Source organism: Anticarsia gemmatalis, chromosome 30 (assembly GCF_050436995.1).
Source record: "Anticarsia gemmatalis isolate Benzon Research Colony breed Stoneville strain chromosome 30, ilAntGemm2 primary, whole genome shotgun sequence".
Taxonomy (NCBI): domain Eukaryota; kingdom Metazoa; phylum Arthropoda; class Insecta; order Lepidoptera; family Erebidae; genus Anticarsia; species Anticarsia gemmatalis.
Genome location: NC_134774.1, coordinates 521,103 through 537,214, shown reverse-complemented (window position 1 = coordinate 537,214; position 16,112 = coordinate 521,103). Strand labels below are relative to the sequence as shown.

The window sequence follows — 16,112 nt, the reverse complement described above, 5'->3', positions numbered from 1 at the left end:
GATTTGCATAAAATCGGAAGTTATTTGCGGTCAATAAATTATTCAACAGGCATTTCCTTTTATTTTTTCCGTTCTAAAAATAGCTCCAAATAAGGCGTTCAATAAACTTCTAAACACATGCGCCATCTATTCATTTATTCAATCGACTAAATTCAGTTGGGCATTCCTCACCCATTTCAATTGCGAGCGTTGCGACGTTTTATTTTATTCGGTTTATATTACCATCGGTATTCTTTCTCTTTCGCACCTGTAGCTTTTGTATTTCCTGTTTCTTTCCAAAAAGCTCTCGTACTTGGGGACGATGATAAATGGCGAACGCTCTTGACATTTCGTGCTATTATCAAAATGTTAAATTCTGTTATCGGTTGTTATTATTTACGTTTTATAAATAAAACACGATGGTATTCTGCGTAAATCCATTTGTTGTGGCTTCAAGTGGCCTGCGTGAAGTGTTAAAACTGTAAAAACGCAAAAAGAAATCACCTAGTCAACTGGGTCAAAAAATCACAAATAAAACCAAGAAATGTGTACAAAACTGTGTTTATAAATCTCTATTCGTCTTATCTAGTTGTCCGGATGCTGTACAACTGCTCGGCAACTCAGTTTTGATTGATAAAATGGATTTTTTGGGACCCGAACTGAGTGTACGCGGAGTGTTTTTTTCGTAAATAATCGGTAAAATATGAATTTTTCGTGCAATAATTACTGTGTTACGTCTAATGTAAATATCGTAAAGTTTGTGTAAATATCGGTTACGATCGAACAGTGTTCAGATAATTTCAAAACAATCGGCTTCGTAGAGCTATTTGTGGCGTTGTAAAATAAACCACCGAAGTAGTTATTAGGCTTTACAGCCCTGCACCGTTGCCAAAGAGTAATAAAAAGTTTATGCTAGAGAGATTTTGGCGCGAAGTGAAAATTTTCTTGATTGAAAAGTTTTTGTGGTATGATCTTGTATTTTGAAAATTAAAATGGTTACAATGAATTCATCCGAAAAGGCGGCACAAAAGGCCTGTCAACAAGGGCCATCAAGGTAAGAAAACAATTATTATACACAAATAATAACTACAATATGAAAACTTTTTCAGATTTCAGCTCTATAGCAAAGACTCAACAGATGTTTTAAATAATTTGATGTATCAATAGTATTATTGTAGCAGTTTAAGTACCTCCTAAATTTAATTTATTTCATTATTATAGACAGAGAATTATCCTTACAATAATGATATAGCATTTAAAAAATGTTCCCATCTGGACTATGAACATTGTTAGTCAACATTTCTAACAAGTTGATGAATAATGAGGATTATAATTGAAGATAAAACACATTACAGCTGTACAATATTTATTTTTATCTGAAAACAATTCCCCCATAGCCAATAAGGAAAATGTGTGTTTGTACAATGTAATAATAACATGAGAGAAATGGGAAAAAGTTGACACATTTATCAACATACCTACCTAGCTCTTTGTTTGAACTTAGCCATAGGTATGTGATATTAGGTTGGGGTAAAAGTCTTTTCCCACTATTCTCTACACAAAAAATATTTGGGTACCTCACGAGCTCACTGAAAGAAACCTAATGAACCGTGTAATCATTTGTGATTCTTGAAGCCAAAGAGATTTTATTACAAGTTCATACATACTATAATGCAAAAAGACTTTTTCCCTGACCTAATGTCTTGCCTCCAATACATGTAGGCAGAGACCAAAGAACACCACTTGCTATGATCCTTACAAACTCCATTCGCTTCTTTTGGTGTAAATTCTTTGTGATATTGTTGTAGTGCGGATACAAGTTTTTAGCTCAAAGTAATTGTAACTATAGTATAAGAATCAGATGTAGACATAGTACAGCTTGAAATTTTAAATTCTTAAGGACTTGACCTATTTGAGTTCAAAATTATGCTCAAAAAGCATAACTTTTAAACTTAATAATAAGCTTGGAACCATTAGCCAGTTCTAGGTCTCTTGGTACTTCAATGTAATTTTAATGGAGACTCCAATCTTAGTATTGAAAGAGGTTTTTTGGTTGATGCCTAATAGACTTCACTTTTTATAGACAAATGAAGTTTTCGTCTATATTTCAGTTAATTATTTATATGAAATGTAGTTAAAGGAATGCAAATTTCTTAACTCTGCACTTGGTCAGCATAGACGACTCGATGCCTTACCATTCCAGTAAGGAAACCCTTGCCAAGCAATTGAACTGTAATAAATAAAAATAAACATTTATAATTAAATGAAAACAATAACACAACATCTTGCATCTCTTTCCCACAAGACTATGATTAGTCATAACTACATCTAATTAAAATAAGCTGTAAAAACTACTATAGGGAAATAGAGAGGAAGCCTTGCATGCCTGAGTGATGCAATTAAATAATATTACTATATAGTATGGAATCCTACTGGACATAAACATAGCCTTGTAGTTATTTCTTCTATACTGAACGATCTGTGGGTTAAGCAACCCTTGGCGCGGTCTTTCCATAGATGGGTGGTGAGATTATTTGATATATCGCATAGAGGTATTTGAGCTGGGCGTCTCCGTGCTTCGGAGGGCACGTAAAAAGTCGGTCCCGGCTGTTGCCTACTAAGATGACAGTCGTTAAGCAATGTCGAAGGGCTCTCGGGCGGCTTGAACAACTTTGACACTAGGTTGACCACTGGCCATACGATAGATAGAGAAAGACATATCACGCTTTTTTCCCATAGGAGTAGGTACAGACCAAAGAGCGAGAGTCGTTAAATACCAAGTTATATTACTAACTAGCTGACCCGCGCAACTTCGTTTGCGTCACCTAAGAGAATTGGTCAACATTTTCCCCGTTTTTGTAACATATTTTACTGCTGCTCTGCTCCTATTGGCCGTAGCGTGATGATATATATAGCCTTCCTCGGTAAATGGGCTATCTAACACTGAAATAATTTTTCAAATCCGACCAGTATAATATAGTAGTAGTAATATAGTATAGATTTCGTATTAAAAAGACCCATCTTGTTTCAGAGATAACTCGAAATGTATAAAAGAAGAAAAGGACCGCGACAAAAAAGAGAGCACGTTGGCCAACCTGACGCCCGGCATGCAGGCTCTCATGTCCACCATACCTTCACCTGAAGAGTCGCCCAACTACCTCGTCTATAAGAAGGTAAGTTATCAAACCATACCTTAACATATAGTATACTAGCTGACCCGCGCAACTTCACTTGCGTCCAATAAGAGAGAATCGGTAAATTTTTTCCCCGTTTTTGTAACATTTTTTACTGGTACTCTGCTTCTTTTGGTCGTAGCGTGATGATATATAGCCTATGTCCTTTCTCGGGTATCAAAGTATCTCCATACCAAATTTCATGCAAATTGGTTCAGTAGTTTAGGCGTGATTGAGTAGCAGACAGACAGACAGACAGAGTTACTTTCGCATTTATAATATTAGTATGGATATCAGCTTAGCCTTTCTTCCAAACTATGTTGGAGTCGGCTTCCAGTCTCACCGGATGCAGCTGAATACCAGTGTTTTACATGGAGCGACTGCTTTACCCTTTGGGTACGGAACTCTTATAACGGAACCCTATTACTAAGCTTCCGTCTGTCTATCCGTCTGTATCTCATAAACCATAATAGCTAGAAAGCACAAATTATGTGTTGCTGCTATAACAACAGATATTTTTAACATAGGATACTTTGGCGTGTAGACTCTACTAGCTGACCCGCGCAACTTCGCTTGCGTCACATAAGAGAGAATGAGTCAAAATTTTCCCCGTTTTTGTAACATTTTTTACTGGTACTCTGCTCCTATTGGTCGTAACGGGATGATATATAGCCTATAACCTTCCTAAATAAATGGACTATCTAACACTGAAAGAATTTTTCAAATCGGACCAGTAGTTCCTGAGATTAGCGCATTCAAACAAACAAACTCTTCAGCTTTATAATATTAGTACAGATAATAGTCCGTAGCTCCTAAATGAAACAACTGCATTAGTTAACATGTGTTTGTTATAGATGGAGGCGATTATCGAGAAGATGCAAGATGAGAACACAGGTGTACCCGTCAGGACTGTGAAGAGCTTCATGACTAAGATACCTTCGGTGAGTTAATTCTAAGATGACAGAAAAAACTTGTAACTAAGCTAGATTTACGACTGCTTTCGTGGCGTAGTGGTTTAGATCGCCACGCCGCTACCTTTGCGTTGGGAGGTCGTGGGTTCGATTCCCACACGGAACAATTATATGGCAATTCTTACAAATACGCACACACTGACACAAAGTACAACCAGACACGAAACAATTATTATTTGTGCGATACACAAACAATTGTTCCGTGTGGGAATCGAACCCACGACCTCCCGACGCAACAGTATCACGTAGGCAGTCAATAGCAAAAGTATGAAAGCAACTATTAAAAAACCACCAAATAAGTTATCTTATACTTCTAGAAGGTGTAAAATCTTGCTTCATTAGTATTTCTTTCTCAGGTGTTCACCGGTTCAGACTTAGTAGCATGGCTGACCCGTCACTTGCATTTAGAAGAGTCTTGGGAGCCGCTCCACGTGGCCCACCTGCTAGCAGCTCACGGCTATCTGTTCCCTATAGACGACCACTGCCTCACTGTGAAGAACGATAATACATACTACAGGTGACTATATGCTCAAGGGCCATTTAATAGCCATAGTATACCATATCGTATCCTAGGTGACCCACTATCTAATACTGAAATAATTTTTCAAATCGGACCAGTAGTTCCTGAGATTAGCGCGTTCAAACAAACAAACTCTTCAGCTTTATAATATTAGTATAGATATTACATAACTAGCTGACCCGCGCAACTTCGCTTGCGTCACATAAGAGAGAATGGGTCAAAATTTTCCCCGTTTTTGTTACATTTTTTATTGCTACTCTGCTCCTGTTGGTCGTAGCGTGATGTTATATATAGCCTATAGCCTTCCTGGATAAATGGGCTATCTAACACTGAAATAATTTTTCACCAGAATTTTTTTGACGAGTAATTCCTGAGATTAGCGCGTTCAAACAAACAAACTCTTCAGCTTTATAATATTAGTATATATTTAGTAAATAATGATTTAATATTTTTGTTACAGATTCCAAACTCCATACTTCTGGCCCTCCAACCAGTGGGAACCTGAAAACACTGATTATGGTAACCTTATAGTCCATTGAAATGTTACAATTTGAGGGCCGAATATTGCATTTCTTAGAGGACGCAATTTTATTTTTGGACTCATCAGTTCTTTAATTGTTAATTTAGGGCAAAAAGTTATCAAACATATTTGTAGGCAAAATAATTTGCTACAAATTATGCTTTCACAATTTTATTGTAAGACGCATAGTTTCCGAGATATAGCGAAAAGTGTTTCCACCCCGTTTTTCAGGATGGCGGCCGGGGGACAAGAGTGGCAACCCCACGAACTTTATAAATTGAAAAGAGTCAAAAAAGTCTCTCTCTCTCTCGCTCTCTCTCTCTCTCTCTCTCTCAGTAAATAATAATTATTTTATTTACAGCGGTATATCTATGCAAGCGTACGATGCAGAACAAGGCGCGCTTGGAGCTAGCTGACTATGAAGCAGAGTCCTTGGCGAGACTGCAGAAGATGTTCAGTCGCAAGTGGGAGTTTATATTTATGCAGGCAGAGGCGCAGAGCAAGGTATGTATAGTATATTATATAAAATTACTTATCCTGACTCATTTACTGACTGATTGATTAACTAAGACCCGGTTTCTGAGGCACATTTAGCAGTAATTAATTCAAACTGTCCTGTTTATATGAGATTTCTACTGACTGATTGACTGACTGACTGACTGATTGACTGACTGAGTGTCTGGTTGACTAAGACCCGGTTTCTGAGGCACATTTAGCAGTAATTTATTCAAACTGTCCTGTTTATATGAGATTTCTACTGACTGATTGACTGACAGATAAAGTGACTGATTGACTGACTGAGTGTCTGGTTGACTAAGACCCGGTTTCTGAGGCACATTGGAGGTAGTTTATTCAAACTGTCCTGTTTATATGAGATTTCTACTGACTGATTGACTGACAGATAAAGTGACTGATTGACTGACTGAGTGTCTGGTTGACTAAGACCCGGTTTCTGAGGCACATTGGAGGTAGTTTATTCAAACTGTCCTGTTTATATGAGATTTCTACTGACTGATTGACTGACAGATAAAGTGACTGATTGACTGACTGAGTGTCTGGTTGACTAAGACCCGGTTTCTGAGGCACATTGGAGGTAGTTTATTCAAACTGTCCTGTTTATATGAGATTTCTACTGACTGATTGACTGACAGATAAAGTGACTGATTGACTGACTGAGTGTCTGGTTGACTAAGACCCGGTTTCTGAGGCACATTGGAGGTAGTTTATTCAAACTGTCCTGTTTATATGAGATTTCTACTGACTGATTGACTGACAGATAAAGTGACTGATTGGCTGACTGAGTGTCTGGTTGACTAAGACCCGGTTTCTGAGGCACATTGGAGGTAGTTTATTCAAACTGTCCTGTTTATATGAGATTTCTACTGACTGATTGACTGACAGATAAAGTGACTGATTGACTGACTGAGTGTCTGGTTGACTAAGACTTGGTTTCTGAGGCACATTTAGCGGTAGTTTATTCAAACTGTCATGTTTATATAGCTTAGCTTAAACACTATTGAATCTATATATATAATTATATAACTCAAAAGTGACTGACTGACATAGTGATCTATCAACGCACAGCACAAACCACTGGACGGCTCGAGCTGCAATCTGACATGCAGATAGATGTTTATGTTTACTTATATACTACAAAAAATCTATATAGTCCAGTAAAAGTCTATCTATCCCTCCTACATCAGTGGTGACAACGGGTTCGATTCCCACAGGTCACCAATGAAGTGTTTGTGTCTATTACCAATTATATAAAATGCAAAATAAAATATTTTTTTTCTAAAATTAAAATATATATTTGTTCTAGGTGGACAAGAAACGCGATAAGCTTGAACGCAAGGTGCTGGACAGTCAAGAGCGAGCCTTCTGGGATGTCCATAGACCTATGGTAAGTTGGACTTAATGTCCCACTGCTGGGCAACAGTCTCCTCTCGTAAGGAGGTGTTGGGGCCAAGATAAAGTCAAAGTCAAATATTCTTTATTTCATAAACTTTAACAAGTATTTCAAATCGTCAAAATATTTTTTTACTACCAACGTTTCGGAAAAGCTGTTGCTCGCCAGAAGAAACGGCAAGAAACTCACGGCTTGCTCTTTTTAAACGTCAATATTTCCAAATTAACAACAGTGTCATTATAATTCTGGGTTGAGAAATAAGTAGTCCTTCAAGAACTTTCAGATATGTAATGTTGCATCACGATGTTTTCCTTCACCGTTGGAACAAGTGAATAAATAAATAAATTTTACCCATTACTGTCCCACTGCTGGGCAAGGGTCTCGTCCCGTAATGAGGGAGGGGTTAGGCCTTGAGTTCACCACGCTGACCAAGTGCGGGTTGGGGACTTTGCATGCCATCTAGAACTGTGAACTAAGGTCATCACAATATTTCCTTTACCATTATGACAATTAGTGATCATTATTTCTAATACACACATAACTTGGAAACGTCATTGGGGTGTTGCCTCGGGTTCGAACCGTCAACCACTGGCGTCAGAGATACAACTTAAACCACTCGGCTATCACTGCAATTTATCTATACTATAGTAATAATTTTGTTTGTCTCAGCCCGGCTGCGTGAATACCACAGAGATGGACCCGAAGAAACTGTCCCGTATCAATGTCCTCAAAGCGAATCGTCTGAGACAATGTCAGGAGCTGATACTACAACACAATCTAAAGGTAACCTGCCAGGTAGGTGCTTGTCTTTTAATTAAGACTGTAGCGGCTCGCTACATACAGCGACATCTACTGGGACCAGCGCACAACCACGCGCAGTGTGACTGACGTCACAAGTCCTGAATCGCGCTATCGAAGTTTGCACTGCAACTGACTATATATACAAGTTCCCGACTACAACAGTCGGACAGCCTAGGCCCACCAGGCATGATCACCTCGCCTGGTCGGAGGTTTCTCCCTTTGTGTTGGAGGAACATGATCACCTCGTTCCTCTACAAGACTCCTAAGCCACGTCAAAGGTCTTCGGGCTTGAACAACTTTGACACTAGGTTGACCACTAACCATACGATAAGAAGTTGAAATACCACTATGTGGTCACCCATCTATGGAATATCCGTGCCATGGGTTGCTTAACCCACAAATCGTGTAACGACCGGTGATCGCAACTAGCTACGGGCATCTCCGATTTTTGTTTGAGCTATAACAAACATAAAATAGCCTTAGAAAATTGATATTTTTAATTTCTACCCCCTAGTTTTCGTCCCCTTTTATGGACTATGGCAATATGTTTGCCAATACTGTTTAATTATGTTGCCGCATTAAAAAAAAAATCATTGGACAACTCACACACGGTCATTTGATTCCAAACTAAGCAGAGCTTGTACTGTACCCAAATAACTGATAAACATACTAATATACTTCTAACTTTTGTGACATTTTCTACTGGTACTCTGCTCCTATTGGTCGTAGCGTGGTAATATATAGCCTATGTCCTTCCTCAATAAATGGGCTATCTAACACTGAAAGAATTTTTCAAATCGGACCAGTAGTTCCTGAGATTAGCGCATTCAAACAAACAAACTCTTCAGCTTTATAATATTAGTATGGATGAATATTTTGACAATGCTCGCTCGTTTTGACAACAACCGAGTTTTTACGTGCCCTCCGAAGCACGGAGACGCCCAGTTCAAATACGACTATCATATTGCGATGTACATGATTCTTTCCTAGAAATATATTGAGGAAAACCTATTTACAATTAAAACTATTAATAAACATTAATTAACGTTAATTAATATTTACCTCTTAGTTTGAAATGAGGTCTTGTGGGTTGTAGATATGTTATTATATAGTAGACTAGCGAACCCGACAAACGTCCTGTCTAATAAATTAAAAATTAATTAAAAAAACATTGTCCAGCGGACAAAATTGTGAATCTAAACCATTCTCAGATCCCCTTGAACGCACATAAAAAATGTCATCAAAATCCAGTCGTTTAAGAGAAGTTCAGTGACATACACACTTACAGAAGAATTATATATATAAATATACTCGGACTAGTGGTAAATAGTGAATTAAATAATATTATTATATATATACTTGACAATTTTGTGAAGAAAAAGCAGGTTTTTGTGAGTTTATGTGTGGTAATCTCCGAAACGACTGTGCTATTAGAAAGGTACATTATTTGTAACTTATATCTATTCTAGCTGACCCGCGCAACTTCGCTTGCGTCACATAAGAGAGAATGGGTCATAATTTTCCCCGATTTTGTAATTTTTTTTTACTGGACCTCTGCTCCTATTGGTCGTAGCGTGATGTTATATAGCCTAAAGCCTTCCACTATAAATGGTCTATTCAACAAAAAATATTTTTTCAAAACGGACCAGTAGTTCCGGAGATAAACGCGTTAAAACAAACAAACTCTTTTAACTTTGTGTATTATTTATTTTTCAGACTAACCCGATAGTAACTATCACAAACCCTCAAGAGAGCGAGGAGGAGATACAAAAGAACTCTGAAAAAGCTATCAAAGAAAACGGTAATTATCTATTATATTATATTATTTGTACTCCTGTATTTCAGGACTACAGAGTCCCGGACATTTGGTAGGCGTGCGTGTGGCCAAGGCCAACATGTACAGGCCTTTTTAGACGACATTAATACATGAAATCTGGTCCTTTAAGTAGAGACTAAATAGATTAATCGACTTGGTATTATATAGATCTCACAACTTTTTACGGCAGAGAGACTGAGCTGCGAGACTTGGGGTTTTTACAGAATGAATCGCTAATTCTGAATAAAATACTAAAATTATTTGAATAAGATATTATTTTTAACCTATTACTCTCACTGCTGGGCAGGGTATCCTCCCGGAATGAGGGAGGGGTTAGGTCTTGAGTCCACCACGCTGACCAAGTGCGGGTTGGGGACTTTACATGCCCTCAATAAATGTTTTAAACAACTCTCAGGCATGCAAGGTTGCATCACGATGTTTTCCTTCACCGTTATAACAAGTGTTGATTATTTCTAATACACACATCACTTGGTAAAGTCATTGGTGTGTTGATTTATATTTGAAAACCTATGACTACTTGGCTGTTACTAATTTGTTATTTATACATATATTTGTTTATTAATATTGATTTTGAAATTTCAGGTGAAGCCTCTCAGCCTGAAATAACTGAGGTCAAAGACCTCAACGGTACAGGCTTCTCGTGTCTTTCTAAAGAGAAGACTAGGAGCATAGAACAACAGATCGATGCGGCGAGACGACAGGTAATAAATAAATCTATACTAATATTATAAAGCTGAAGAGTTTGTTTGTTTGTTTGAACGCGCTAATCTCAGGAACTGCTGGTCCGATTTGAAAAATTCTTTCAGTGTTAGAAAGCTTATTTGTCGAGGAAGGCTATAGGCTATATATCATCACGCTACGACCAATAAGAACAGAGTACGAGTAAAAAATGTTACAAACACGGGGAAAAATTTGACGCATTCTCTCTTATGTGACGCAAGCGAAGTTGCACGGGTCAGCTAGTAAATAAATAAATATCATCGGACAACTCACACACGGTCATTTGATTACAAACTAACCCCCGGTTTCTGAGTATTTTTAACGGTAGTTTGTCTATTCAATTGCGTTTTTTGTTACGTTTTTACGCTATTGAATAGATAAACTAACGTTATATGTACCTCAGAAACTGGGAGTAAGCAAAGCTTGTACTGTAACCAAATAACTGATAAACATACTTATATACTTGTAAATACATACTTATATAGATACATTAACAACCAGGCTCAGCACAAATACTCGTGCTCATCACATAAATATTTGTCCCGGGTGGGATTCGAACCCACCACACGTGGCGCTACGGTTATTTTACGCATGCAAGGTTTCCTCACGATGTTTTCCTTCACCGTTGGAGCAAGTGATAATTATTTCTAATACACACATAACTTGGAAAAGTCATTGGTGTGTTGCCTCGGGTTCGAACCTGCGACTACTTGCGTGGGAGGTGTCAACTTATACCACTCGGCTATCACTGCCCTTTAGAATAGAATTTAGATTAGTTTTTGAAAAGTTATGCGCGTACTGTATATATTTCAGTGATTTATTTTTATTTATATAATTTCAGGTGGCTATGCTACGCGCTAGACTGGAGAGGCGAAATGTAAGAGTCAGCAAAGTTGCTCAGATGTAAGTATTACTCATCTTATTTTATATATTAGGTCGGGGAAAGTCTTCTCGCATTATAGTATGTATGAACTTATAATAAAATCTCTTTGGCTTCAAGAATCACAAATGAGTACACGGTTCATAAGGTTTCTTTCAGTGAGCTCGTGAGGTACCCAAATATCGAGCTTTTTTGTATAGATTTAGCGTAGTGTAGATTTCAGATTTAAAGCTGCCCTAAAAGTTAGCAGTAGTTAAACATGTAATCTTAACTAATGTTTTTTTAGAAGATAAGAATATATTTAGTAGTGACGACACTACCTAGCAGATAGGCTATCTGATGCTTATTTATAAGTGTTAAACCTGGCCCTAAAGACTGGTTAGTAATAAATTTAAGCCTAAATAACAAACCCCCGGTTTCTGAGTACACTTAGCGGTAGTTTATCTATTCAATAGCGTCTTTTTATGAGCTATTGAATAGATAAACTACCGCTTAATGTACCTCAGAAACCGGGGGTGAATATTTTAATATGTTTTCTTTATAGGTTCATAGCGTACTGCGAGCAATACGCGGAGTACGACCCACTGCTGACGCCTCCCGAGTGGCCCAACCCATGGATCAGTGACACCGCTGAAATGTGGGAGCAAGAGAAACAGAGGTGACATAACTATATATTATTAGCTTAGCCTTTGTTCCAAACTGTGTTGTAGTCGGCTTCCAGTCTCACCGGATGCAGCTGAATACCAGTGTTTTACATGAAGCGACTGCCTATCTGACCTCCACAACACAGTTACCTGGGTTATAACACGATACCTGTAAGACTGGTTGTCAGACTTTCAAGCTTCTGACTACTGTTAACGACTGTCAAAGATCTTAGAAAATGACAACCGGGACCCACAATTTAACGTGACTGCCGAAACACGGAGAAACTCGATATGTATAAGATGGTCACCCATTCACAAATCAACCTCGGCAAGCGTAGCTTAACCTCAGAGATCGATCCGCGCGGCTGTTGTTAACTAAGCCACGAGCTCCTCCTAGCCAGAGGTAACATAACTCATAATAATAATTATTAAGACGCCCGTAGCCAGTTGCGCTCACCGGTCGTTGAACGATCTGTGGGTTAAGCAAACCTTGGCGCGGTCTTTCCATAGATGATCGCATAGTGGTATTTGAACAGGGCGTCTCCGTGCTTCGGAGGGCACGTAAAAAGTCGGTCCCGGTCAAAGACCTTTCCGGCTTGAACAACTTTGACACTAGGTTGACCACTAACCATACGACAAACAAACCATGTAGTGAGTTTATAAAATGGATTTAGTGATAAATTACTGTAATATTTCAGCAAGGAGCCACTGCCGTTGCGCCGTGTCCGTCGCTGGTCGTTCGGTCTACGAGAACTACTACAAGACAACGCGGGCAAGGAACACTTCGCTAAGTTCCTCTCTAAGGAGTTCAGTGGCGAGAATCTTAAGTGAGTACCCTATTACTATCAAGACCAGCGTCTGCCCTGGCTTCGTCCGGTTTAAACAGTTATCTAATATATAAAATTCTCGCGTCACAGTTTTCGTTACTATACTCCTCCGAAACGGCTTGACCGATTCAAAATTTTGTGAGCATATTGAGTAGGTCTGAGAATCTGCCAACATCTATTTTTCATACCCCTAAGTGACATTTTTTTTATTTATTTTTACATAAAACCTTTACAACTTTTACACATAAATCTTCTTCTTGAATCCGTTCACCATATCTATTAAAATCCGTTGTGTAGTTTTAAAGATTTAAATATACATGCAGACATAGAGACAGACGCGGGAACTGACTTTGATTTTGCTATGTAGTAAAGCTTACCAAGAGCCTAGTGGCTAAGTAAAAAAAGTCAGGTTAAACTACGTTTGCCGAGTTTGGATTGTGGATGGGTGACCATATTATACATGTCAAGTTCCTCAGTGTTAACAGCTTAATTTCTTTGTATGATAAGCACGAGTATTTGTTCTAAGCCTGGATGTTGATCTATATGTATGTATTTACAAGTATATAAGTATGTTTATCAGTTATTTGGGTACAGTACAAGCTCTGCTAAGTTTGTAATCAAATGACTGTGTGTGAGTTGTCCAATTATATTTATTTATTTCTAATATTTTCAGGTTCTGGCTAGCGGTACAGGAGCTGAAAGCTCTCCCAATTCGTCGCGTGGCGGCGCGAGCCAAGGAGATATGGAAGGAGTACCTCGCGTCTGACGCACCCTCACCCATCAATATTGATGCGGCCAGCAGGTATCTATACTAATATTATAAAGCTGAAGAGTTTGTTTGTTTGTTTTAACGCGCTAATCTCAGGAACTACTGGTCTGATTTGAAAAATTCTTACAATGTTAGATAGCCTATTTATCGACAAAGGCTATATAGGCTATATATGATCACGCTACGCTACCAATAGGAGCAGAGTAACAGTAAAAAATGTTACAAAAACGGGGAGAATTTTGACCATTCTCTCTTATGTGACGCAAGCGAAGTTGCGCGGGTCAGCTAGTGAATAATAACTTGTATGAGAACACTATATTATTATTAAGGTCAATTTGGGTAACATTGACAGTGGGAATATGAACTAATTTCGATATTTTTTTCATATGAAACCAACACAATTGATAAAGATTCATTTTAGTTTTGCAAACTTTTATCAATTGTGTTGGTTTCATATGAAAAAAATATCGAAATTAGTTCAAATTCCCACTGTCAATGTTACCCAAATGATTCAAAGTTACCCAAGTTGACTGTAGTAAAGTAATATTATTTATTTGCGTTTTCAGGGAGCTGACTCGCGTCAAAGTGGAGTCCGGTACCGCTGATAGATACTGCTTCGACCAAGCACAGGTAAAGCACTCATTATAATTCTAGATTAAATGCTTTTTCGACTGCCTCCGTAGCGCGGTGGTTCAGGTCGCCACGCCGATACCACTGAGTCGGGAGGTCGTGGGTTCGATTTCCACACGGGACAAATTATTTGTGCGATCCACAAATAATTGTTTCGAGTCTGGTTGTGCTTTGTGTCCGTTGTTTGTATGTTTGTAAAAGTCCCCGCGACACAAGAGCAATTCTTAGTGCGGGAGTTGCCTTTAAAAAAAAAACTTAATTATCATAAAATAGGGGTGCTTTTATAAACTAACTATCCGCCCTCGGCTTTGCCACGATTTCACCCCCAAGGAATCTTTATACCAAAAAAGTATTATTTAATATTTTTATTTTCTGTAAAGGAGTTTGTAACTAAATAAGTTATAGCCAGGTCGATCTCTGAGGTTAAGCTACGCTTGCAGAAGTTGATCTGTAGATGAGTGACCATATTTATTATACACGTGACACGTTAATTGTGGGTCCTGGTTGTCATTATCAAAGATCTTTGACAGTCGTTAACACTAGTCAGAAGCTTGAAAGTCTGACAACCAGTCTTACATGTATCGTGTTATAACCCAGGTAACTGTGTTGTGGAGGTCAGACAGACAGTCGCTCCATGTAAAACACTGGTATTCAGCTGCATCCGGTGAGACTGGAAGCCGACTCCAACATAGTTGGAAGACGGGCTAGACTGATGTTGTTTTTATTTACTTAGTTATATATTTATTTGTATTACAGGCACATGTGTACCATCTCATGAAATCGGACAGTTATTCAAGATACTTGAGGTCCGAGATGTATAAGGATTATCTCAATGGATCTAAGAAAAAGGTATGTTCAATTCATTAAATTATAATCTATACTAATACTAGCTGAGCCGGCAAACGTTGTTTTGTCAAAAAAAAGTGTCACTTAGGAGTATGAAAAATAGATGTTGGCCGATTCTCAGAGCTACTCAATATGCTCACAAAATTTCATAAGAATCGGACAAGCCGTTTCGGAGGAGTATGGTAACGAAAACTGTGACGCGAGAATTTTATATATCTATACTAATATTATCAAGCTGAAAAGTTTGTTTGTTTGAACGCGCTAATCTCAGAACTACTAGTCCGATTTGAAAAATTATTTCAGTGATAGATAGCCCATTAGTCGAGGAAGGCTGTAGGCTATAATATATCATCACGCTACGACTAATAGGAGCAGAGTACTAGAGTAAAAAAGTTACAAAAACGGGAAAATTTCCACATTTTCTCTTTTTTTTTTTTTTAAATCTTTATTTAAAGGGAGATGGTTCAAATTTGAACATGTAACCCCCATAGTTCCAACAAAAGTAACAAACACATTAACAACAAAAAAATAACAATTAAATTGCCCTATTTTTGACCCCAATTTGGGTCAATTTACAAAGTAATTTGGCCCCCTTGGAGAGGGGAAAAGCTAAAATAGTATTACACCAGCCAACGTTAAGGTGTTCTATGTTTTCAGAAGCCACAACATGTCTTCTGAAGACCTCGTTCCGTACACATTCCACCAATATATGGTGTACGTCCTCAACTCTGTCACATTCACTACAATTAGTGGATCTTTCTCTGCCCATCATGTATCCGAACTTATTTAGTGGAATGTGCCCGGCTCGTAGTCGAAAGCTGGTTACAATATGATACCTTCCCAAACCGCTCCCATGGAACCAAAGGTCGTGAGGCAGCGATGGCTGTATAGTTTTGTACCATATGCCCTTATAACGTGATCTTTCGTCAAAGTACTCGGACCACAATTTGGTACAGTATAATTTCAGATGACGCAACAGGCTTGTGTAGTATGGCACACAGTTGAAAACCACACCCTCAGTCAACGCCTCCCCTGCAAGTTTGTCTACTGCCTCATTTCCTAGTAAGCCAATGTGGGAAGGTATCC

At 38.3% G+C, this 16,112-nt stretch overlaps 1 protein-coding gene across 3 annotated transcripts in view; it reads left to right on the top strand.

Annotated features, from left to right (window-relative positions):
* The first annotated feature begins 302 nt into the window (after positions 1 to 302).
* RSG7 (Regulator of G-protein signaling 7) overlaps positions 303 to 16,112 on the top strand; it is a 28,615-nt gene continuing 12,805 nt past the window's right edge. For 2 of the 3 annotated variants that reach the window (XM_076133588.1, XM_076133587.1), the window contains exons 1-16: positions 303 to 1,033; positions 3,011 to 3,152; positions 4,007 to 4,093; positions 4,480 to 4,640; positions 5,104 to 5,162; positions 5,525 to 5,667; positions 6,986 to 7,066; positions 7,742 to 7,867; positions 9,590 to 9,674; positions 10,293 to 10,411; positions 11,272 to 11,333; positions 11,855 to 11,968; positions 12,653 to 12,781; positions 13,455 to 13,583; positions 14,117 to 14,180; positions 14,937 to 15,029. In XM_076133588.1, the coding sequence (XP_075989703.1) occupies positions 972 to 1,033; positions 3,011 to 3,152; positions 4,007 to 4,093; positions 4,480 to 4,640; positions 5,104 to 5,162; positions 5,525 to 5,667; positions 6,986 to 7,066; positions 7,742 to 7,867; positions 9,590 to 9,674; positions 10,293 to 10,411; positions 11,272 to 11,333; positions 11,855 to 11,968; positions 12,653 to 12,781; positions 13,455 to 13,583; positions 14,117 to 14,180; positions 14,937 to 15,029 (1,656 nt within the window). In that variant the 5' untranslated portion in view covers positions 303 to 971. The remainder of the gene's footprint in view (positions 1,034 to 3,010; positions 3,153 to 4,006; positions 4,094 to 4,479; positions 4,641 to 5,103; positions 5,163 to 5,524; positions 5,668 to 6,985; positions 7,067 to 7,741; positions 7,868 to 9,589; positions 9,675 to 10,292; positions 10,412 to 11,271; positions 11,334 to 11,854; positions 11,969 to 12,652; positions 12,782 to 13,454; positions 13,584 to 14,116; positions 14,181 to 14,936; positions 15,030 to 16,112) is intronic. The other variant, XM_076133589.1, reaches the window with a different exon arrangement.